This window comes from Euprymna scolopes, chromosome 4 (assembly GCF_053919585.1).
Source record: "Euprymna scolopes isolate OS-2025 chromosome 4, ASM5391958v1, whole genome shotgun sequence".
Lineage (NCBI taxonomy): Eukaryota > Metazoa > Mollusca > Cephalopoda > Sepiida > Sepiolidae > Euprymna > Euprymna scolopes.
This window is the reverse complement of record NC_136485.1, coordinates 138,678,768-138,702,673: the sequence shown is the minus strand read 5'-3', so window position 1 is coordinate 138,702,673 and position 23,906 is coordinate 138,678,768. Positions and strand designations below refer to the sequence as shown.

At 33.5% G+C, this 23,906-nt stretch overlaps 1 protein-coding gene across 2 annotated transcripts in view; it reads left to right on the top strand.

Moving 5' to 3' along the window:
- The window catches only part of LOC145269428 (mortality factor 4-like protein 1), a 64,575-nt gene that overhangs the window by 29,443 nt on the left and 11,226 nt on the right, over nt 1-23,906 (top strand). For both annotated transcript variants that reach the window (XM_080125109.1, XM_080125117.1), the window contains exons 8-10: nt 4,373-4,474; nt 17,186-17,271; nt 19,824-19,923. In XM_080125109.1, coding sequence (XP_079981235.1) covers nt 4,373-4,474; nt 17,186-17,271; nt 19,824-19,923 — 288 coding nt within the window. The remainder of the gene's footprint in view (nt 1-4,372; nt 4,475-17,185; nt 17,272-19,823; nt 19,924-23,906) is intronic.

Below are 23,906 nucleotides of genomic sequence, written 5' to 3'. Positions count from 1 at the left end.
GAAATATCCTGCCTTGACAGAGTTCAAAATAGGTTTCATAGCTTAGTGGGGGATGCCGTTTTCTTTTCCCTGCAACCTCTTTCCCACAGAAGAGACATTGCAAGCCTTTGTTTTATCGTTATTTCCATAGCAAGTGCTCGTCTGAGCTCCAATTTCTCGTCCCCCTCGCCAATCTTTCACGAAAAACACCCATCTAGCTTAAACCACTGTCAATAATTTTCCCCACTCTTTATCTGTGCCTTAATCAAAACGTAGATTCCATGAACAAAGCTTCTTTCTTAGAACTGCATGCCTGTGTAACTCTCTTCCATTTGCCTGCTTCCCAGCTGACTACAACTTGATTGTCTTCAAGTCCAACATAAACAAATTCTTGATGAAGCGCCCCCTTAAGTAATCCAATTTACCAAATTTCCATTACTAACAATTACCACAGTATTATCCCATTGACTACTGTACACTCTATAACCCTTATCCTCGAGTGACCTCTGGGGCTTGATAAGTGGTGACTCCTATGTAAAAACAAAAAAAAACAAAAAAACTGACTGATAAGATTAATGTATTGATTGAGATTGTCGGACTGACCTCCTCATCTTGGTTGTTATAGTTACGTTTCGGCCGTTTTGCCCTCCGGCCTTCATCAGGTGTTTTATAGTGAACTGGGGAATTGTTTGTTAGGAGTCTCGAACCCAACCCTTTATTATTATTACAGGGGTACCGTGTTCAGACTCCAGCTAGGCTCTGGGACATAGTTGCTGATTCTCTGTTTTGAATGTTACTTTTCACTGCCTTCGCCAAAACAGAGAATCCGCAACTATGTCCCAGAGCCTAGCTGGAGTCTGAACACGGTACCCCTGTAATAATAATAAAGGGTTGGGTTCGAGACTCCTAACAAACGATTCCCCAGTTTGCTACAAAACACCTGATGAAGGCCAGAGGGCAAAACGGCTGAAATGTTGTAACTATAACAACCAAGATGAGGAGGTCAGTCTGACAATCTCAATCAATACTGAAGAATATTGTGAGGAAAATGATGACAAAAACGTGACAATCCTGGCATATCACGATGCATTTTTCTTGCAATTCAATATTATTATAGCAATGTGTAAAGAAAGTGAAATTAATTTGTTTGCTAATAATTAAAGGATTCTTATCCAGAATTTAACCTTTTTTCTTTTTAAAAATACAGAAAAATCTTTATGCTGTATAGACCCATGACAAAACAAAATGTCATATTCCAAAAATGACGTAAATTGTTCCAGTATTTTTTTAACATAAAAAATAATTTTTTAATGGTTTTTAGTAATTAAAAATTTTTTTTTCTTATTGTATATTGTAACCATTAAAAGGTTGATTTTAATCTTGTTAGTTTGAATTGAGTTGTCTCCTACTTATTTATTAAACATAGCAGACCAAAATACAGCATCTCCCTCATCTCATAAAAAATTACTTAATTTACGTGATTTTTAGAATATTTTTGTTCTGTGATAGATACGTACATCATAAAGATTTTTCTGTATTTTTATTTTTTTTTATTAGGTTGAATTCTGGACTTGCACCAAAAAATGAGCACCTGGAACCTCTGTTTTTGAAGATATTTCTTCCTAAAAAGTTGTTTAAAAACCAGATCATATTTTCCCATTAAATATGATGTAAAAAAGATTAATTCTTATATATTGATTGTTTTTTTTTTTTTTTTTTTTTAAGTATTTAATGAGTTGTACAAATATATTGATTGTTTTTTAAAGTATTTAATGAGTTGCATGTACAAATATATTGAACACCAGTTATGTTTTTAATATTACTATCATGTATAAAAATTTATTTAATAAAAAAATGCATTTTCTATAAACTTTTATGGGTTAAGACGATTTTTAGTAAAACATTTTGACCATTTTACTACACTTTTTTGTAATATTTAAAAAAAATTCTTAGCAGGTATTTAAAAATATAGTTCTTACAAAAGAAAAACTGAAACTATACCTTGATTTAATAAACCCGGATCTGGATTTTTTTTTTTTTTTTTTTTACATAGGCATCACCACTTATTAAGGCCCAGAGACCGCTCGAGGATAAGGGTTAGTAATCGTTAGTAATGGAAATTGTTATTACATCAGTTGGTATGCTTTAGTTGCTGCCTGAAAACTATGGCATTTCCGGTTTGAATATTTTGTTTGGAATCTGAATTGTTTCAGTTCCAAGATGTTCATCGACCAAGTTTTCATCATACCTCATATTGAAAAAAAAATCTATCAAAAAATAGGAGGAATTATCTGATCTTGATAACATTTTTAAAGTTCATGTATAAATTATTAAACAAATTCTAATATAAATTACCCATCTCTATATAATTAGTTATTGGTCTTCTGGTTGAGCTGTGGACATGCATCTAAACAAAAAATATGTTGCTATGAAAGACTGAATTATTTGCTATAGTCTTTTGAATGTTTATGGTGAGTTTCTTATTAAAAACAACCTTTTAGAAAAAAAGAAATTAGTTCAAATGTTTGACTATGGAAAATTATTTTTTTACATATCTTGCAATCTTTTTTTATTCAGTAATTAGCAATATTTAATAAATAAAACATACTTTCTCGAAACAAATATGCAAGTATCAATCAGGAAGGTTCATCGGATGTCCTGCTGATTTTGCAAGCTGGAAGAAAGCTTAAGGCATTTCTTTAAATATTGGCCATGGAGAGGCGCTTGTAAAGCTGAATCAATTCATGATGGTCCCTGGTATGGCGTCATTAACAGACCAATAATAGAAGTTGTCCATAGTGGGTCTCCATGGTAATCTGTTAGAATACAAATCTGTCGAAAACGGGCATATTTTAATTTCTTGTGGTTCTCTACTGACGATTCAAAAAAGAATAAACAAAGTCAGGGTTTGTGTTCCTTTATTGAAGCGCTGGTTGAGTTTGAATAAAATGATATAAATATGTATTAGATACATTTGAAGCCAATATAAATTTCAAACAAAATAAATGTTTTTGTAATGATGCATTTTATTTTGGCTTCAAACGTATCTAATACGTATTTATATTTTATTCAAACCCAACCAGCCCTTCTATAAAGGAACACAAACCCTAACGTGAATTCCGCATGACCAACGCACCATTCCGACATTTGAGAAGACTACCGTAAAAACAACAAACGGACTTCTACTGATTCTATGCTCCGACAACAACATTAAAAAAAAAAAAAAAAGCTGAAACCACTATCAAAAATTTTCCCCACTCTTTATCTGTGCCAAAACCAAAACATAGATTCCATGAACAAAGCTTCTTTCTTAGAAGTGCATGCCTGTGGAACTCTGTTGCATCTCCCTGTTTCCCACCTGACTACAACTTGGGATGTCTTCAAGTTGACATAAACAAATTCCTGACTAACCGCCCCCTTAAGTAGACACTTTATCAAATCTCAACATTAACGTACTGTACACGCAATAACCCTTATCCCCGAGTGGCTTCCAGGCCTTGATATGTGGTGACCACCTTAAAAAAAGAAAAAAAAAAAACATACTGATGAAGTATCTTCGAAATATATTTATAAATTTCAAACAAAATATTTGTTTATTTTGTAATAATGCGTTGTTTTGGCTTCAAATTATTTTATATTTTATTTAAACAAAGTTATTTTATATGCTATAATGTTTTGTGCTATCAGTGCTCAGTTTATTATTGAAATATACTTCTTACAAGAAATGCAAATAAGAAAATATACAGCATCGTCAGTTATTTACGAAAGTCATTCCAAAAGTAAAGCCTTTTTTTTTTTTTAAAGTTGAAGAGCTACAAAGAAGGGACTGGTAGCATTAAAACAAGTAACCTTTTGTGCTCCAGAATTTATTTTTCTACACTGTCACCACCATTTTCAAAGCACTTCTGCCAGGAATTCAATGATGCATCTCTGCCTCTGACACACGTCCATGACTGGTTGCTTTCTTAGGCTCTCACATCTCAATATCTATAACAGAGAGATGAAACATTCAAGTCATTTTAATGGTACCATTCCCAGCTTTTTAGCTCTTCAACTTTTTGAGTTAAAAAAATAGACTTTACTTTTGGAATTACCTTAGTATGGCAAAGTGCGCTTCACGTAAAAAAAATAAAAAAATAGGAGGCATTATTTTAGGAATGTCCCCCTCATCTGAGATAACTTTTCTGGATGAATTCTAAGATGCGCTTTGATGCAAAATTTATTGTAACTGGAGGAGTCATTCTTGAGTTATAAAATTGTCTCCCCCTCCTCTGCCCCCCCAACTCTCCCTCCTCTGCCCCCAACTTTTATCGTTTTTGCTATGTATACCATTAGTGTTGCCTAATAGTTTTCCTTTTTTGAGTTCTTCGGTATAGATTTTTCACTGTTTTAGGAGGACAGGTTTGGATCCAGTGTTGAATTCAAAGTGACACTTCCTGAAGAACTCAAACCTTGGTTGGTTGATGACTGGGATTTAATTACACGGCAAAAACAGGTAAGCATTTTGTATTCTGCATCGTCACCTTGTTTTATCATTTAATCTGTGTGACAGTCTTTATTTATTTTTTTTTTTTTTGTTGCAAACAATTTTCACAATTTTATCTGCTAAATAATATTAGGTATCAAAAACCAGCCAGTTTAGTATGCAAAAATTGGAAAACAGTAAAATTCTGGTCTTTGTCCAGAATTCCTTCTATATTCAAAAAAAAAAAAAAAAAAAAAAATTCTGTATGATATACATAACTTTTAATGGGAAAAAAATACTGTACGCAAAAGTCACTTAAATTGATGAAATGGTTATATTTTTATAAAGAAAATAATTTTTAAGCAAATTTAAGTTATTCAAATGTTCATTCCCTCATGTTAGGCATCATTTTCTAAAATCTTGCAACTGTGAATTATTTGGAGTTATATTCCTCCTTCCTTCAAAATGACTTTGGAAAATTATCTTTTATTCCATTTTCACTCCAAACAAGGCACAGTGCCACTTTGATGTAGGAGGCTACTATTTGGGGCATAAGTTGCAGGGATACTATATAGGGAGTTGAGCAGCAAGATGTCTGTTCACATTACACTTGAACTTCTGCATGTCAATACAGTTGGGAAAGCAGGACCCCAGAAGGCAGTTCCAAAGTCTAGCAGTTCTGGGGAAGAAACTATTAGAGTAGAAGGCTTTCTTACATCTAGGGATCTCTACTGTGTAGGGGTGGGATTTTGCTGATTGTTGGGGATATTTATATCGAACACGTACAAGGCCTTGTAGTTCGTCGGAGCATTCACCATTAAAATACTTGTAGAACAGGCAAAGGGATGCAAAATTTCATCGATGGGGCAGAAGTTGAAGCTTTGATGACAGTTCAGGACCTATCAGGTTACCGACTCTCTTTTGAACCCTGTCCAGGAACGAGAAACTAGTAACAGATACACCAGCCCAAATGTGACAACAGAACTCCATACATGGGCGAATGGTGGCCTTGTAGAGATACAGGATACTTTTAGTCGTAAGTAGCTTTCTAGCATGGTAGAGAGAGCCCACCTTCTTCGCAGCAGCCTTGGCAATACTCTCAATGTATCTGTTCCAGCTTATGTTCCCTGTGAACGTTAAACCAAGGGGTTTGAAAGAAATACTATCAGATAATGAATCTGTAGTCATAGCTATTAGTGGTTGAAAAGGTTTCTTGTAATTATTGAAGGAAACAAGCTTAATCTTGGCAGCATTGAATGTGACCATCCATTTTTGTCCCTATTCAATTACAGATTGGAGGTCATCCTTTAGTGTCTTTACCGTTTCCATAGATATGTTTTCATTTGTTTTCCCCTCATGCCTGTTATAGAGCGTAGTGTCATTGGCAAATATACTCATCTCAGAGACAATTTAATCAGGGAGGTCATTTATAACTATGCGACGAAGGCCATCAACTCCCCGTATTTCCTCCTATAACAGACACGCTATGCAACATACAAATATCTGTGTGTGAGGTCGCCAAGCTAATCAAGAACCTTGATTCCAGTAAAGCAACTGGCCCTGACGGCATTCCAGCTATAGTGCTGAAAAAGTTTCAACCAGAACTTGCTCCATACTTACAAAACTGTTTAAGAATTGCCTTAAGGAGAAGTGCTTTCCAACACCCTGGAAAACCTCATCAGTATGTCCTGTATTTAAGAATTCAGGTGAAAAGTCATCTCCCTCACTGTACAGACCAATAAGTCTCCTGTGTGTCATGAGTAAGTTGTTGGAATCCATATTGAATAAAGTAGTAGTCAACCACCTCAGCAGAAACAACCTTCTTAGTGACATACAATATGGTTTCCGCTCCGCAAGATCTACAGCAGCTGTGCTAACGGTTATATCTCATAGGGTTAGCGAATCTGTTGACAAAGGCTTCCTTTCTAGGGCAATTGCTCTTGACATATCAAAGGCCTTCAATAAGGTATGGCATAAGGGCCTACTCCACAAGATTTCCAGCTACGGTATCACTGGAAATGTTTTCTCAATCATTAAATAATTTCTCTCCGATAGGTTCATAAGAGTAGTGGTTGATGGGCAGAAATCAGAGGCCCACAGTATTAATGCTGGAGTCCCTCAGGGATCCATCCTGGGCCGAACTCTCTTCCTGATCTACATCAATGATCTCCCAAAACACATACTTAAATCATTCGTTGACATCTATGCTGATGACACGACCATCTATGGCAACACATCTAAGGCCGTAAATGACAAGGTTCTCTCTAATTCTCTCTCTTCTGATCTTGAGCATATGGTACAGTGGGGGAAGAGGTGGCTGGTTACTTTTAATGCATCCCAAACCAAGCTTCTATCTTTACATCATCAACGCTCTGATCCCCATCTGGCATCAGTTGAAATGGATGGCTCTTGTCTTGGGGAGGCTCCATGTTTTGACAAGCTTTTGGGTTTGACATTTACTCCTGATCTGAAATGGAACACATACATCAGATCTGTTGCCAAGGATGTTGTTAAAATGGTGGGATCCTTCTACCGCTCCAGAAGATATCTCACTACTGATGCAATTCTCTATCTGTATTAAAGCCAAGTAAGTCCAAAGATGGAGTACTGCTGCCACATCCGGCAGGAGCTACTAAAAGCAGCCTATCCTGCCTTGACAGAGTACAAAATAGACTTCGTAGCTTAGTGGGGGATGCCCTTTTCTCTTCCCTGCAGCCTCTCTCCCACAGAAGAGATGTTGCTAGCCTGTCTTTGTTTTATCGTTATTTCCATGGCAAGTGCTCATCTGAGCTCCAATCTCTCATCCCCCCTCGCCAATCTTTCACGAGAAACACCCGTTTGGCTGAAACTACTGTCAATAATTTTCCCCACTCTTTATCTGTGCTTAAATCCGAACATAGATTCCATGAACAAAGCTTCTTTCTCAGAAGTGCACGACTGTGGAACTCTCTTCCTTTTGTCTGTTTCCACCTGACTACAACTTGGATGTCTTCAAGTCCAACATAAACAAATTCCTGACAAACTGCCCTCTTAAGACACTCTATCAAATCTCCAATACTAATGATTACTACAATACTATCTCATTGATTACTGTACACGCAATAAGCCTTATCCCTGAGTGGCCTCCGGGCCTTGATAAGTGGTGACCTCCATGTAAAAAAGAAAAAAAAAAAAAGACCACTGTACCAACCCCTGTCAAAAGCTTTAGATATATCTTATATACGAGGACTAGAGCTTGGTTAATTATGGACTCAAATATTTTGGTGAAAAGCGGGAGGAGGCTAATAGAGCGATAATTTATTGGGTCAGTTCTTTCACCAGAATTTTTGTAAACTGGTACCACAGAAGCAGTTTTCCAGCAGTCAGGATAGCAAGATTTGTGAAGTCATTTGTTGTATAGTTTGGAGAGAACTGGAGCAATCTCAGCAGAGCATTTTTTTAATAGCACAGCCAGGATGAGATTATATCTACATGCTTTTGAGGTGTCTAGGTTTTTTATGATATTATGCACCTGAGAATGGGTGATTTTCAGATCATCTAGTGTGGCGTCTGTCCACAAAGGAAAGTCAGGAAGGGAGTGGTTGCTGAGTCCAATGTGGAGTTTGGGGCAAACTGACTGGCAAACAATCTCATAATTATTGGATAGTGGGGGAATTGTTGATTGCCCATTATTTACTACACTGTTGTAGATTTTCCAGAAATCATGGGTTCCTACTGTCTGCGCTTTGATGCATTTTCTGGTGGTTTCAGTACATTCTCTCTTAGCTGTCACTATTTCTTTTTTACAATTATTTGTAGCTTCTATGAACTTTTATCTGTTTGTACTGGGCTTATATTGGTTAAATCTGTGGTATGCATGTTGCCTTTGAGCAATGGCAGCTGCACAAGTAGAAGTAAACTATTGGAGGGAGTGGGGTTTGCTATAGAATTTCCGCATGGGACCATGTGCTTGAATTGCTGTTTTGAACCATTCAGTGGTTTTGTTTAGTCATAAATGTTGATTTTCTTCTTTAAAAATAAAACTGTGATTTCTGGAGGAATCTATTTTTTTGCATCATACTAATTTTTCTTTTTGTTTTTAATGTAAGGAGAATTCTTGACAAGCACCGAAATTCCTTTCAATTTCGACTTTTTTACTTTTTTCAGTTATTTTGATAAAATTTGAACGTAAAAAAATTTAATGTTTTTTTTATTTTTTTATATAAATGTACAATTCTTTCGTTTGTGTCATTTATAGTCTCCTTTTCCTCCATTTCTCTTCCCCCTCCATCCTGCTTTTTTCCCTCCTGGTGATATGATTTAAAATGCACCAAACAATAATATTATAATCCTCTCCCTTTGCAAAGCCCAATCATGCTCTGTAGGGCCAGAAACAAAAGTGATAGAATCCACTACAGGACAAGCAAACCAAGCACTATGAATTAATGGAAAAAATGTAAAGAATTTGAAGCATAAAAAACTTTCCACAAAATTACTAGACTGTTGGTAGGGCATCAGAATAAGCCAACTGCTCCCCTGCAGAGGGTAAAAGTGCTTCAATGAGACTACCTGTTAGCCGTAGTTAGCGACCCATAATGTTTTGGGACGGGATCCTGATGGTTGAGCAGACCATGACCTAGGTGCAAAAGCTTGTTGCCTCGCAACACACCACTTTACCCCTTACCTCAACTAAACGAGAGGTTGGAGAGGCCTGATCCGATCGGCTAGTCATGTCAAGCCCTAAAACTTACACTGATAAATGTTGATCGCAAGATCCAAAAGAAAACGGTCCAATATCTTTTCACTCTTACAACAAACACAGACAAACCAAGTAAGTGTTAGAAAACAGTGGCAAGGGTCAATCAATTGTTGAGATGAAACTATACAACTGCTCCCTAGCCAACGTTTCTATTAAATTAGAAAAACGAAACCAAAGGATGAATTAGAAAGTGATGACATAAACTCAGAGTATATCTTTTTTGTATTCCTGAGATGAAAGGGTGAATGGGTTTCTTTCCCTTACATTTCCAACATTTGGGTTCTGAGGAGGGTAGGGAGCAAGAAAGATGAGACAATCAAACGTGTATGGAATCTAAAACAAAACAAACAAACAAACAAAAAAACAAATTTAATTAATAATGCTAAAACTAAAAGAACACATGCTGATGTATCTGATAGAACCCATATCAGTGAAAAATCAATATATAGAAAGAAAAAATTTGCCAAGATTCTTAGTCATAGAAACCTTAAAAGGGAAAACAATCCTAATCAAAAAAAGTCCTTACACAAATTTACACGGCAAAAACAGTTAAAAAAAAAAAAAAATTTCTATAACTATCAATGTAGGATATTCACCCATGAAAGATTAAACACCTCAAAAGACATTGTAAGTAGTCATGATTTAACCTTAGCAACATCCAAAGAAATTAAAACCTTCTTAAAAAACAAGGTATAATAGACCACGTCTGAATCAATATTAAAAAGAGGGAAAAAGTCATAGCAACATTTTCATTCCGACATTTGATTCACCAAAGAAATCAAAATCAGATATGTAATTGATAAAGTTGAATAATATATACCAGCCCCACTGAGATGCTTCAAGTGCCATAAATTTGGACATCATAGAGAAACCTGTAGAGTACAAAAAGCATACGGTCAATATGGCGTAAAGGAACCCAATCATACAGAAGACAAATGTTAAAATGAAACTAAGTGTCCAAACTTATGAAAATCACCCAGCTTATTCTAAAACATACAAAATTTTTAAAAAAGAAAAAGAAGTCGCAGAGGTGAGATACAAGAAAAACATTTTGCTTTCAGAGGCAAGGAAAATTGTAGATTCTCACCAAAGAACAAATACCTATGCAGAAATCAACCAAAAATCAGACTAAACAAACTACCAAGATTCCCCCAATAAACCAATAAACCAATATCTGAACTCAAATTTAATTATTACAGACTATTATCCTCATCTTTTAGTTTTTGTTCCACAATGTTTTGGTCAAGTATTCCTTTGGTCTTCGTCAGGGATAGGAACGCCGAATCTCCTAACTGCATCCTCAGCAATTACTGCTTTCCATAGTTGTTGTCTCACCCCGTTTTGACCAACTAAGCCTCTGGCCGGCTTTGGATAGGATTGAAACGGCTATCTGCAGACAATGCTCACCTGGAACCGTAGAGATTCAATGTCTCTATCCACTGTGCCACGGGCCCTGAAGGCGCAGTGGATAGAGACGTCAAATCTCTACAATTCTAGGTGAGCATTGTCTGAAGATAGTGGTTAATAACTAAAAGGGGTTGATATACCATAAAACAAAATAACCATTCAACAAGCTATTATTATTTATGTTGCCAACGTTTCTTAAATAAGTTGTTGTTTACATGGCTGAGTGTTCTCTTTAACAATTAATTAAATGGTGACATCTATTATATAAAGAGCAGTTGTCTGTGTATATGCGCAACTAAAAGTAAAAAAAACCTACAAAACAAAGACTCACAAAGTTGGTATATTCTTAATCGGCATTGGCTCAGATACATATTTAAAATTTAGAAAACATTCTCTGAGGGTCAACTGGGCCAGGTTTCATCAGGAAGGGATCATTTTTTTTATGTGTATTATTTTGTACTATTTTGAAAAGAAAATGCCAACTAATTACTTAAGGAATCTATCGTATAAAGGAGAGTTGTATATGAGTCCAGCTAGAGAGGAATGGACTATGCAGAAGAAAAAGAGAGGGTTGGGGAGAGAAAGGTAGAGAGACAGAAGAAAAAGAGAGGGTTGGGGAGAGAAAGGTAGAGAGACAGAAGTTTTTATAGGTATAGGTTACACTTTTATCCTAGGCAATGCTGAGTAGCCCTGATAGTATAAGTCGGGGGTCTCCAAACTACGGCCTGTGAGCCAAATCTGGGTCACCAAAGTCTTTAATCTGGTCTGCGGAACTCTTATGGAAAACGTAAAAATATTCAGGAAAAAATTTTTAAATGGAGATGTGAGTATAGTGTAGTGGTTTTTCGTTTTGTTCAAAAAATGATTAAAAGAATGAGGTTTTGGAGAACCAGTTTCACTGAAAAACAAAGCTAATGAGCAAAACCGTATAAAACATGTCTAGGTTTTTTTTTTTTTTTTTTGCCCACGTAGCTCTCAAAAGTCAGCAATACTGAGGCCACCGAGAGTAAGTACAGGCCAATGAACATGACAGCGTGACGTCATTACCAGATCAACATGTAGGTATATGGTGCCTAAAGTTTGTGTTCAACCACATGACCACACTAATAGCAAAACAAAAAAATTTTCGTTGTCCCTTGTGGTAATTTAAACATTTTTTTTTTCTAAAGAGAAAGAACAATTTTTCATTTGGATAATTACATAATTGCACATTTATTTGGATAATTACATAATTGCACATTTATTTGGATAATTACATAATTGCACATTTGTATAATTTTAATCTAACAAATTATAACAGTAAGTGAACTTCATTTTGAAATTTTCTTACATGTCTATTGAAGAAAATCGAATATTTCATTTTGCAATTTTTTTAAATTGGAAAAAGACAATTTTTATATGAGAATGTTTTCAATCTGTTCTTTTAATAATAAATAAAACTTTTCATTGAGTATTTTCAAATATTTTAAAGTTAGAAGCATTTTTCATGGCAGTTTTTTTTTTTTTTTTTTTAACCAAAATGATCGATGAATTCAATATTTTAGCACTGGGCATAATTTATTTCTTTGAAATATATTTAAAACTTCAAGTTTTTGTTTGTTTTATAACATGTCAACTTTAAATAATTTACATGACTGAAATGGGAAATGAAATAGGAAATTTTATGTTCTCTATCGAGATATACAAACACAAATTCATCTTAAAAATTCATTAACTAATCAGTTTTAATTAAAGTTTTGATATGAACTAAAAATAAAGAGTACATTAAATTTTAGTTAACATATTTTCTTGTGTTTTATCTTATAAATAAATGGGTACTTCACGGGGGGGGGGGCGTGGACCCTGTGTAAACAGTGTTTTTGTTCAATGATTGCTCACTGAAAGCGTTTTATTTCACTTTCTTCATATACGTATATATCTCAGACTTTTTTTTAATGGTGCGTGTATTTATTTTTTGAATTTTTTTTGTTTTTTGCGGGTAAATTTAATTCATACTTTTATTTTGTGCTTGCTTTTATTTTATTTCATTTTGATTTTTTTATTTTCTCCACTAAAGATTTTTATTTTTTTGTTAAATTATTTTTTCATACATATTCAAATAATGTCCCCCCCGCCCCGCTTTTGGCCTCAAATAGTACCTGCAAAAAAGTTTTTGTGATTTAAATAAACCAAAGAAACCCTTTTGCGCATGCATTTACAGGGAGCAATCATTAAATAAAAACACTGTTTGTGCAGGGTCCACATTCCCCATGAAGTACAAGTAAATGTTGTATGCACCTTGCTGAAATAACGTTATTTAGAAAGCCATTCTTAACAGGGGAGGAGGTTTCTAACTATTCTGCACTTTCACTTAACAATTTAATGAAAAATAAAGATACCATGAAAATTTAATTTAACTTAGAAATACTATCTAAAATATAGCACGGTGCGTACACTGCACAAGCACCATTATTATTATAATAATAACAATGATAATAAAAAAAAACTGGTGTAGATGACATCGACTGGCACCACATCAACTAGTTGTGAAGAATCAGGGAGGATGGAAAGACTGAGGTGGGAGAGTACCAGTGGAAGTGTACAGTTCAAATCTTGGTGGGTGGGGGAGAGAACATTTTGTCACACAAACCCCAGGAAACACCAATGGCTGATGCCAACAAGAAATCAATGGCAAACGGCTGTTGCGATAACGTGCGATCATCTGCACGAGTGGTCAAGAGATGGTGAACATTGGAAATCTGAGGAGATTTTTTGTCACGCGGTCTCCAGCGAATACCACAGGTTACTGCTAGTGAGCGATCACTGATGGCCTGTGAGACAACTCCTAGTGAGTGAAATAATAATAATAATGTCCCCTCCCAAATTTACCACCATCCTGATTTCATATCGTAGATGTTTACTATATTTTCTTAGTTTTTAACCAATATTCACATTATAGTATGATTGTCTTTTAGTAGTTATGTGAACTTCATTTCCGTATTCATGTATTCTGCACTGATATGAAAATGAAGACTATAGCGGAGTGTAGGATTCCTAACCATGTAACTGATGAAAATACGCTACACATTTTGATGAAAAACATGGGGGGAAAAAATGGACATAGAAGAACAGAAAACCAAAACTTTAAATGTAATTTCTGTATTAAAAGTAATAGCTATTTGAATATTTCAACATATAATCTTGTGGGGGGAAAATTCATCTCTCCAATAAGGGGCACTCAGGATAGGAACAAAAATAAAAATTGTCTCCGTCATGAAGGATTTTTCCTCCACCGGCCAAGGACAGAAAAGGTGAATTGTATTATGAGAACAGATACTACTACACTGTGATCTTGTCCCGAAAGCAAAGAATTGTTCATATTTTATGTTTCTTTAATTGTTTGTTCCCTAAATTCATGATACAGTTTTATCAGTATTAGATTATATATTGCTTTAAAATTACGTAATTTTACATCGATAATACTTATATTTTATACTAAATAAATTTGTTTCATTATTAATCGAATTACGTGCCTTTCTTTTCTATTTTAACAAGTTTTCATGCTTTTTTTTAAAATGCCATCATATAGTATCGACAGTAACAGTTTGACAAATCTTACCTGCAGGACTTTTCCAGTTAACAGGCCTTCTATATCTCAGTGGCCATGGCAATACGGCTCTCCATTCGAAAAATTTTGAGACCCCTGGTTTTAATCATGATCCCATTGACTGGCCAACACTAAAATCTGTAACCATTTGGTAATACTAGATACTGTATGTGCTCTGAAGGTGGGCACTACATTGACATTTCTGTTCAAGACATGCTGTATGAAATAATGCAATGCGTCCATTACCCCAAAGGGTTAAAAGAACTTTCAGATCTTAGATCACATACCCCATAAGGCAGTGATAGTTTTAAACTATTTATCATCAGTGAAACTGTGCAGTTATAAAGTATGACATACTTAAGGAGAATAGATCATTCGAAAAGTTGTTGCTATGATAGAAAGACGAAAGTAGCAAAACAAACTCCCCTGTACAACTACTAAATAGCCACAAGCTGGCTGATCGTGTATACATTTTTTGAAAATACCTTGAACTCTGCAATATCCATGTTTGTTAAATACTTGTAAATTTCTCACTAATGTTAACTGCAAATATATTGCAGTTATATTTTGATTTCATAATCCAACTAATGTAAAGGTTGTATCTGTATCATGGCAAACTAACGCCAGTAGTTTCTTCCCCAGAACCGCTAAACTTTGGAATTCCCTTCCAGGTTCCTGCTTCCCCAACTGTACTGACATGCAGAAGTTCAAGTGTAACGTGAACCGACATCTTGCTGCTCAACTCTCCACCTAGTACCCCTGTAGCCTGTGTCCCTAATAGTAGCCCCCTACATCAAAGTGGCAATATGCCTTGTTTGGGGTGAAAATGTAAAAAAAAACTACTAGTTTAATGTTTTAAAAGATAATTTCTAATAACTGAAAATATTTGTGACAAAAGAAATGACTATCACAAAATCCTTTGCTAGCTAATTTTTTTTTTTTTTTTTTTCAAAGTTCAAAAATGCATTCAAATGCACTTTATAAATAACTCTCTTTATAAATACTTATTCAACATTGCCCAACGTTCATTTTACATTTAAAAAAAAAACAAAACTTTTTTAGGATTTTGAAAGTTAAATTTAATTATGGTATCATTTGATAATTAATTGAACCAAATTATAAAACTATTACTTTTTAAATATACTCTTGTTTTAATCTCTACAAAATTACTGGATATGAATAACTTTCAAAACTTTGAATCCTTTGATACATGAGAAAATCACTTTCTATTCGACAGTTTAAAGGCTTCCAAATTCTTTTCAGATTTTGAAGGGTTATGAAGTAATTCATTATTTTTTTTTGTGTAACTATTAACAAAATAGCTGACCTATTAAAAAAAAAAAGAAAAAAAAAGCATTCTGATGGATTTAATTTTGTAATAAAAGAAAAATTATTTTTGCTTTATTGCATTTTTCCATTCACAGCATGATATTGTTACAATGCCAAGTATAACTAAACTCTCTTAGTGTTCTTTTTTCTCCAACTACATTGCCTTCCTCCTTAAATGCAAATGTGATTTTTAAGGAGGACATCACTCTAGCAAACTCTATACACTTACAAGAGTGAAGGCAGCATGAACAAAGTTTTGTGTGCTGTTGCATTCTGATAGCATTGCATGCTATTCCTCTTTACACCTAGGAGATATAACAGCTGTGTTTCTTTATTTTTGTTTTATGTTTTTGCTGGGAATGGGGCATCTTGCTAAATACCAGACACTATTTCAGACATTCCAACTAAGAAATCTTTTTATGATTCTAACCATTCCTTTAAGTGCAATTATTTGTAAGCGATTGGGGACCGCTCGTGAAGTTGATATTCCCATGAAACTCTCTCCTTTAGAGGAAGTCAGTTCAACTTGCCTAAGGTGAATACCACTTTAGTTTTTTTTCATTTGGTTCATCGGATATATTCACTAGATAGCTTTTGAAATTCTTTATGCCTGGTTGTTCCTATGATTACTGAAATGGGTGATCTTTCTAAGGTTCCAGCAAGAGTTCCATGTTATATGACAGTGAATGCTGAAGTCTCACCAATCTTCTTTTGTCTGACTGCAACGCAATCATAAATCCATGATGTGAAATATGAGCAAACCCAACACATTAGGTCAGTGGATTTGTTGAAAACACTACATTTGCCCAGCATGGAGATTATCCTAAAGACAAATCGGTTGCACTGGTATTGTTATGTGGAGCGTTCATCCTCTTGCATAAACAATTACAGACACATGGATCTTGAATCTCAGGAAGGTTAGCCGACTAAAGAAAATTTGGAAGCAAATGATTAAATAAGACCATGCAGAGTATAATTTGGATGCAGTTGATGTAATGAATTCTGAGAACAGATGAGTAAATATGTAATATATCAGAAAATGTCTGGCTGTCTGTGAACAGAGGAAACCTGACATTAAATGTATGAGAATAATGAAAAATTTTCGTCTTTAAGTTTGAAATCTTGTTAAAAACTAGCAAGCCGCCTGGCATTACCCATTCGTAAGATACGCTTAAATATAGTATTTTAATTTATGCAGATTTCGTATCTATTATTATAGAGACAATTTTTTATTGAATATTTTGAATATTATATTGAACCTAATATATGGTAGTGTGATCAAAACTAAAAAAAATGTATATTTGACTTGGGTGCCATCAACTAGAATCTAAATCAAAACATACAAATCTCCACCCTTACTCCTTAGCCTCTGAGCCATGCAATATATATATATATATTTTTATATATATAAAAATTCACCTGCCATCCCTTTTTTAAAAGATGAAATTGCCCGATCATCGAAGACAAAATGCAAGCAAGTAAGGTCCACGGAGTTTTATAGTTATATAGATAGGTAAAAACATTGATTTAAAACAACAAAACCAGCAAGATATATATTTGCACATTTATTTAATGGTTAATTTTTTAAAAAATTTATGAGTATTTAAATTTTTACATTTAAAAAAAAAAAAAAAAAATTTACATTAATAGTTAAATTTTTGTTAACAATATTCAATTACAGCTCGTATCTTTACCTGCACGAATTACAATCGACACTATATTGGATGACTATTTGACGTTTAAATTAAAAAGTGGAACAATGTCAAAGTAAGTGTCTTTTACTGAATATTCATTTTGTTATTTACAAGCTTAGAAGTCCAACTAATAACAGTAAATATGAATTTACTCCAAAATTATAGGGTGACCTCTAAAATATGCCACTCCGTTAATAAAATTCACAATTCCTTCTGCAATCCAAGCATATTTTGTTCGAATAAACTTCAGTCCATGTCCGAATTGCCCACCAAGTTTCTGTCATTAATGTCCAACAGCCTTTGTTTTATTGCTTTTTAATGATAATTATACGTGGATACGACATGTAAAATTGTCAATAACTCTGACGTACTCCTCTCTTTAGCACTGCTTTGATTTTAACTGTGATGAACCTCTCTTCATTCAGGAATAGTCTGGAGTATTGTATTAATATTTTTGAGATTATTCCACAGATAAAAATTTAGTGTTAAGGTCCAGTCATTGTAAAGCCTATTCAAGGTCACACCTATGGGACGATCACCAAAGTGCCCCCCCCCCCACACCACCACATATTGTACGACGATAAAGCAAAAACTATTAGACAGTCTTGACAGACTAAAGTTTATTTCTACTAAATATGGTTTCATTGTAAAATGGATTGTGAATTTTATTAATAATTCCATTAATAATAGTCTTTTTGAGAGGGTTACCTGTTTTTTATATATATATTTTAAGTTGAATTTTTAGCTTTTCTGTTACAAATTTGCACCCACCTTTTTTTTTTTTAATTTAAAAAAAAAATTTTTTTTTTTATTTTTTTTATTTTTTTTTAAATTTTTTTTTTCAGTATAAAATAATTTCAAATTAGTTATTTTCTATTCTCTTCGTCTTTTGCACATTAAGTTTTATTCTATTTTTTATTTTTTTATTTTTATTTTTTAATTTTTTTTTTTTTAATGTTTTGTATCTTATTTGAACTGGCACAAATTCCTGTTCAAAATCGTTATTTAAATGGAAATATTGTATGATTTTTAATGGATAATTTTTTTTAATACTTGTGATTATTACTAAATATTTTTAAAAAGCTTTCATCTTTTTCATATAGTTAATATAAAAATGAACTTGCCATATCAAAAAACGTTTGACCTTTTCCTTGATTCTAATTATTTGATTTTTTTTTAAACACTTGTATAGTTTTTTCTTCTTTCAAAATGTTTTTTTTATAAAAATGATCGATTGGAAATGTAATATCTTTTGGCTCTTCTCCAGTGTTCAACCCTATGTTAAAATATGATAATGAAAAATCTGTATGGTGTACATACTCGTGACAAAACAAAAATATCATATTCCAAAAATTATGTAAATTGATTGAATATTTTTTTTTTTTTTTTTTTTTTTTAAATAAGAAAGTAAAATTTTATGAGTAACCGAGAAATGAGTGCCTCGCATTGCAATCTTAAAAATAATTTTAAGAAACGAAAGGAGATAACAATAATCCAAACTTTGGAGATTTTTGTAATGCCTATGAATTCCTATTAATCACTTAAGAATGATTTTTAAAAATAAAACTGCTTGATCAGTTTATGTAATTTTTGCAATGTATTTCCTTTTCGTTACTCGTATGTACATTGTACAGATTTTTCTTTTTTGACTAGCAGTTCAGCCCGGCTTTGCTTGGGGGCCCTATGTACTGTTCTAGGTAATCTACATCTAAAATTTCAAGTGTTTAGACTCAAAATTCGCAGAGGAGTTTGGTAGAGTCTGCAAAGGTCAACTCTTTCAACTTTGACCTCTTGGCAGCCACAGTTGATTAAAAAGCTTGTTGCATGTCTGAATACCCGTTATGTAAAATTTCAAATCTTTAGACCCAAAATTGGCTAAATAGTTTGCTAGAGACCACAAAGATAAAAATCTTTTGAACTTTGACCCCTTGGCAGCACAAAATTTTTACCAAAAACTGATTAAAAAGCTTGCCCTGTGTCTGAATGCACTTTATGTAAAATTTCAAATGTTTAGACTAAAATTGGTTGAGTAATTTGGTAGAGACCACAGAGGTCAAATTTTTTTAACTTTGATCTCAATTTTGACCCCTTAACATTTATTGTTTTGGGTTGAAATCAAATTAAAAAGTTTGATCCATGTCCAAGTAACCTACATCTAAAATATCAAGTGTTTAGACCCAAAATTGGTGGAGGAGTTTGATAGTTTTCTAAGCTTCAATTGTTGAACTTTGACCCCTTGACAGCCAAATTTCTGGCTGAAAACCGATTAAGATTTTCCAAATCTCAATACTCCTGTCAAATCTCGAATCTGTAGACTGAAAATTGACAGAGTAGTTTGGTAGGGAAATTTACACACACACACACACACACACAGACAATTTCACTTTTATAGATATATAGATTTTTAATATAGCGACAATTCTGGACAAGAACAGATTTGTTTTTTTTTTTTTTTTATCAGGATTATTGTTGCATTATTTTATGTAGAATACAGATAGTCAGTTTTAGTTGTTGGCTGCTTTGAATATTCATTATGTTCTACAGGAAGGAATTTTAGTTTGCAGAGATTGAGATCTTATTCATATAATTTTTTTTATTTCTAAAAATTCTGCCGTTTATTTTCAGAGAATCCATATTACAAATTACGCATGGAATACGGGAATATTTTAATGTGATGCTTGGAACACAGTTGCTATACAAGTTTGAAAGACCACAGTATGCAGAGGTAAGAATATACAAATTTCACTTAGATATTTTACTCTCTTTGTTTCTTTACTATTGGATCATCACTTATCAAGATCAAATGCCACTCAAGGATAAGGATTTGGTTGTCTTGCTTTATAGCATATCAACTCCCTCTTGAGTTATTGGCCCCCGACAAAGGAGAGATTGGATCTAGTAATTCACTCCCATTTGTCTGTTCATTTGCTCATACTTTTCTCAAAAACCACACCTTGGATATTTTGGAAATTTTGCACAAACATTAGTCATGATGAAAGTAAATTTTTTCCAGAATGAATTTTCCAGGATAACTCTGGTTGTCTTCCTAGGGGACATTATAGGTGTAAAATTGCCCCCAAATCGTTCTTTTGTTCACACTTTTCTCAATAACCATACCTTGGATTTAAAAATATTTTATAATATTTTATACAAACATTAGTCATGGTGAAAGTAAATTTTTGCCAGAGCAGATATCTGGAATAACTCTGGTCTTTCCCCTAGAGATCATTTTTGGGATAAAATTGCCCTCAAATCAGTCACTCGTGGAGGGGGACGCCGCATGCTCGGCTTGTTTAACATGGAATCCAGTAATTTTGGTAAAAGTTTTTAAAAACAAAACAAAAGTAAAGAATTTTGTTGTTTGTTCAAAATTCACTGTTATAAAAACGAAAAAAAAAAAAAATCTGAATGATGTACATACCTGTGATGGAAAGAAAATATTAAAAAGAAAATCACGTTGACACACCAGTTCTCATTGGATCGCTGTAAGAAAATTATTTTCTATATAAAAAAAAAATACCTAATCAATTTATGTGATTTTTGGAATATGACATCTTCATTCTACGATGAGTATGTACGTAGATTTTTCTGTATTTTTTTTCCTTTTGAATAAGTGTAATTCTAAATAAGCACCTTTTATTTTATAAAGAAAATCATTTTTAAGCGAATTTGTTGTCCCCATGTTAAGAATGGCTTTCTAAAATCATGCAAGTTTGAATTATTTGGAGCTATCTTCCTTATTCCTTTAATCTGTTTTCAAAATGGCGTCACGAGACACACATTTAAGTTAGCCATAAAATTTGTTTTTATTTCAAAATAAAACTACTTGATCAATTTACGTAATTTTTGGTACATACATCATAGGGATTTTTCTTTATTTTTTATTTTTTTTTTTTTAATATGGGGGGATTCTGGAAAAGCAGTAAATTTTTATGTTCATTCCCATGAAAATATTGTACACTAAGAATCACCTAAATTGATCAAATTTATAAAGAAAATCAGTTTTAAGCGATTACTGGGAATTTGGAGTCATTACAATGAAGCTGATAAACTTTATTTCTAAAGAGCTATTTTAAGGGGAGAGTTAACTAGTGATGAATTTGAGTTTTTCCAATGCCCCCCCCCCTCTATCTTAATAATGGCTTTCTAAAGTCTCACAAAAGTTTGAATTGGAATTATTTCCCTTGTGCCTCCAAACTATTCACATAAAGGTGTTGAGAGGTTGTCAATCATTATTTAATTATAAAATTTGATTTAAAAATTTTTTTTTTTTTAAATAAAACTACCTGATCAGTTTACATGATTTTTAGTGTGTGATATTTTATGTGCACGTACACTATGAAGATTTTTTATTTTTTCATGGGGGAGGGAGTTATGAATCCTATAATGTTCATTCTCTTGGACATTATTCTGCAGAATCACGTTGACACACCAGTTCTCGTTAGATCACTGAAGTCAAGCAATATTGAGCCTGGTCAGTACCAGATGGGTAACCAATTTAGGAATAGTAGACACTGTACATAGGACATTGACACCTTCCTTCAACAGCTACAAATATCTAATTTTGTGATCTCCCTAGAAGGGATATACAGGCACCATCTCCCTAGAAGGGATATACATGCATCATCTCCCTAGAAGGGATATATAGGAGACTGCTTGTTAATTTCATACTCCCATGAAACTTCCTCTTTTGGAGGAAGTCGGTTCAAGCTGCCTAGTGTTAGTGCTGCTTCGGTTTGGTTCTTGGACATCAGCAAGGAACAAATTAGTGTAGGGAGATAAATTTTTTTCTTATTTTTACAGATGGTTGTTTCAATGCTAAAATTAGATCAGTCAATTTGTTTTTTTTTTCTTTCTTTTTTTTCTATTGTATTGAACCAATTGCCTAAGAGAAAAAAAGATGGTAAAAGATAGGCAGTTAGAAGGAGAGAGAGGTTTTAAAATAAAGATGGCCGCTTATGCAGTAGTGGACACAGATTAAAATTGTGTTCTAAGTAAAAATTCTTTGATATCAATATTATGTAAAAAAAATAAGTATTCTCACCAAAAATTATAAAATTTATTGAGTAAAATTTTAATTCAAAGCTAGCACACTGCCTGGCGTTGCCCAGTTATAAAATATGCTTAAATATATTTAATTTATGCAGATTTCGTATTTATTATTATAGAGCCAATATTTATTTATTTATTATATTGTACCCAATATGTAGTAAATGATTTCAAAAGTTTAAAGAAATGACTTGGGTGCTATCAGAACCAAAACATTTAGCTATCAGATAAGTACTTTACTTAAATATGCAGAGTTTGTGCATCAAATTTTATCTTAATTCCTAATATCACTTTGAATCATACTTTAACGTTTCATCCTATTCTTAAACTAATATATGAACAATCATAAATCAATCAGTTGCAAAGTTAGATGCTTCCACCGCATGCTTTTTACTTACTTGAACATTAAGTTATCATATAAGAGACTCATCTAACACCATAATCTCTCTTATATCCAGGGTTATGCTTGTATCCAGGTTACGCTTATATCTGGGGTTATTATATCTGGGTTACACTGCACATTAACGTAGGTTCTAATTTGAGACCCGGGAAAGTCTTATCAGTTTTTCTTATATTCAAGTCTCTTATACCCGGGTTACGCTGTATAAACAAGTAAGCAAGCAAGTAAGGACGCCTGGACGGTTCACAGTTTTATAGTTATTAAGATAAAAATCATATAGTGTGAATCTGCCATTTGTTATTACTCGGTTAAATGACAGGCTGACTTATCTGCCCTTGCTTTATGGGGGTTTCTGCTCTTATCAATGGTGGATTGGCAAAATACAATAAAACTGATTTTTATATTTAATTAAAATTCTACTTGACTATTCCTAATTTTGGGTGTAGATACTTATCTTTGCTTGATACGTAAAAATATCAAAGGATTTTTTTTACTTGGAATGTGATTTTTATCTGTTCCATACTATACAAGCACTGACAAATGTTACTTTCTTTTATTTTGTTATCCATATGTTCAGTTAACCTTACTAGTATATATGAAAATATTAGGGCTGCCTGGCATTGCCCGGGGTGAAAATGTAACATGTATCTCTACCCCCCCCCCTTTTTTTCTGAACACACACACAAACACACACACACAAACACACACATACACAAACACACATACTCACACACACACACACACACACACACACACACACACACACACACACACACGACTCCCGTCAGCATAAGGAAAATAACTTTGTGAAAAAAGGTCAGTTACTTCCCTTTAAATGATTACATTAAAACATGCATGTATGTTTTGATAACATTAAATGATATAAATGGCTATTTATTTTTGGTCCCTCGACAAAAGGAGGGTGGACCTGTAAATTCACCCTTGTCTGTTTGTCCGTACGTCCGTCCGAACTTTTCTCAATAACTACGCCTTGGAATTTAAAAAAATTTTGCACAAACATTAAACATGATATGAGTTAAAAAAAATAACAATGGATTTTCCAGGAAAACTCCAGTTGTGCTCCCCTAAGGGTGCCTTTCGGGTTAAAATGGCTAAAATTGACACTTATGTGCTTATTAAAAAAAAAAAAAAAAATTTGATGCTTTGGATTTTTCTAAAATTTTCTGAAAAGTTGTAACTAACTGATTTCTGTATAATTTCTCTATATTTCGCGATAACTCTTGGGTGTGCCCCAGGGG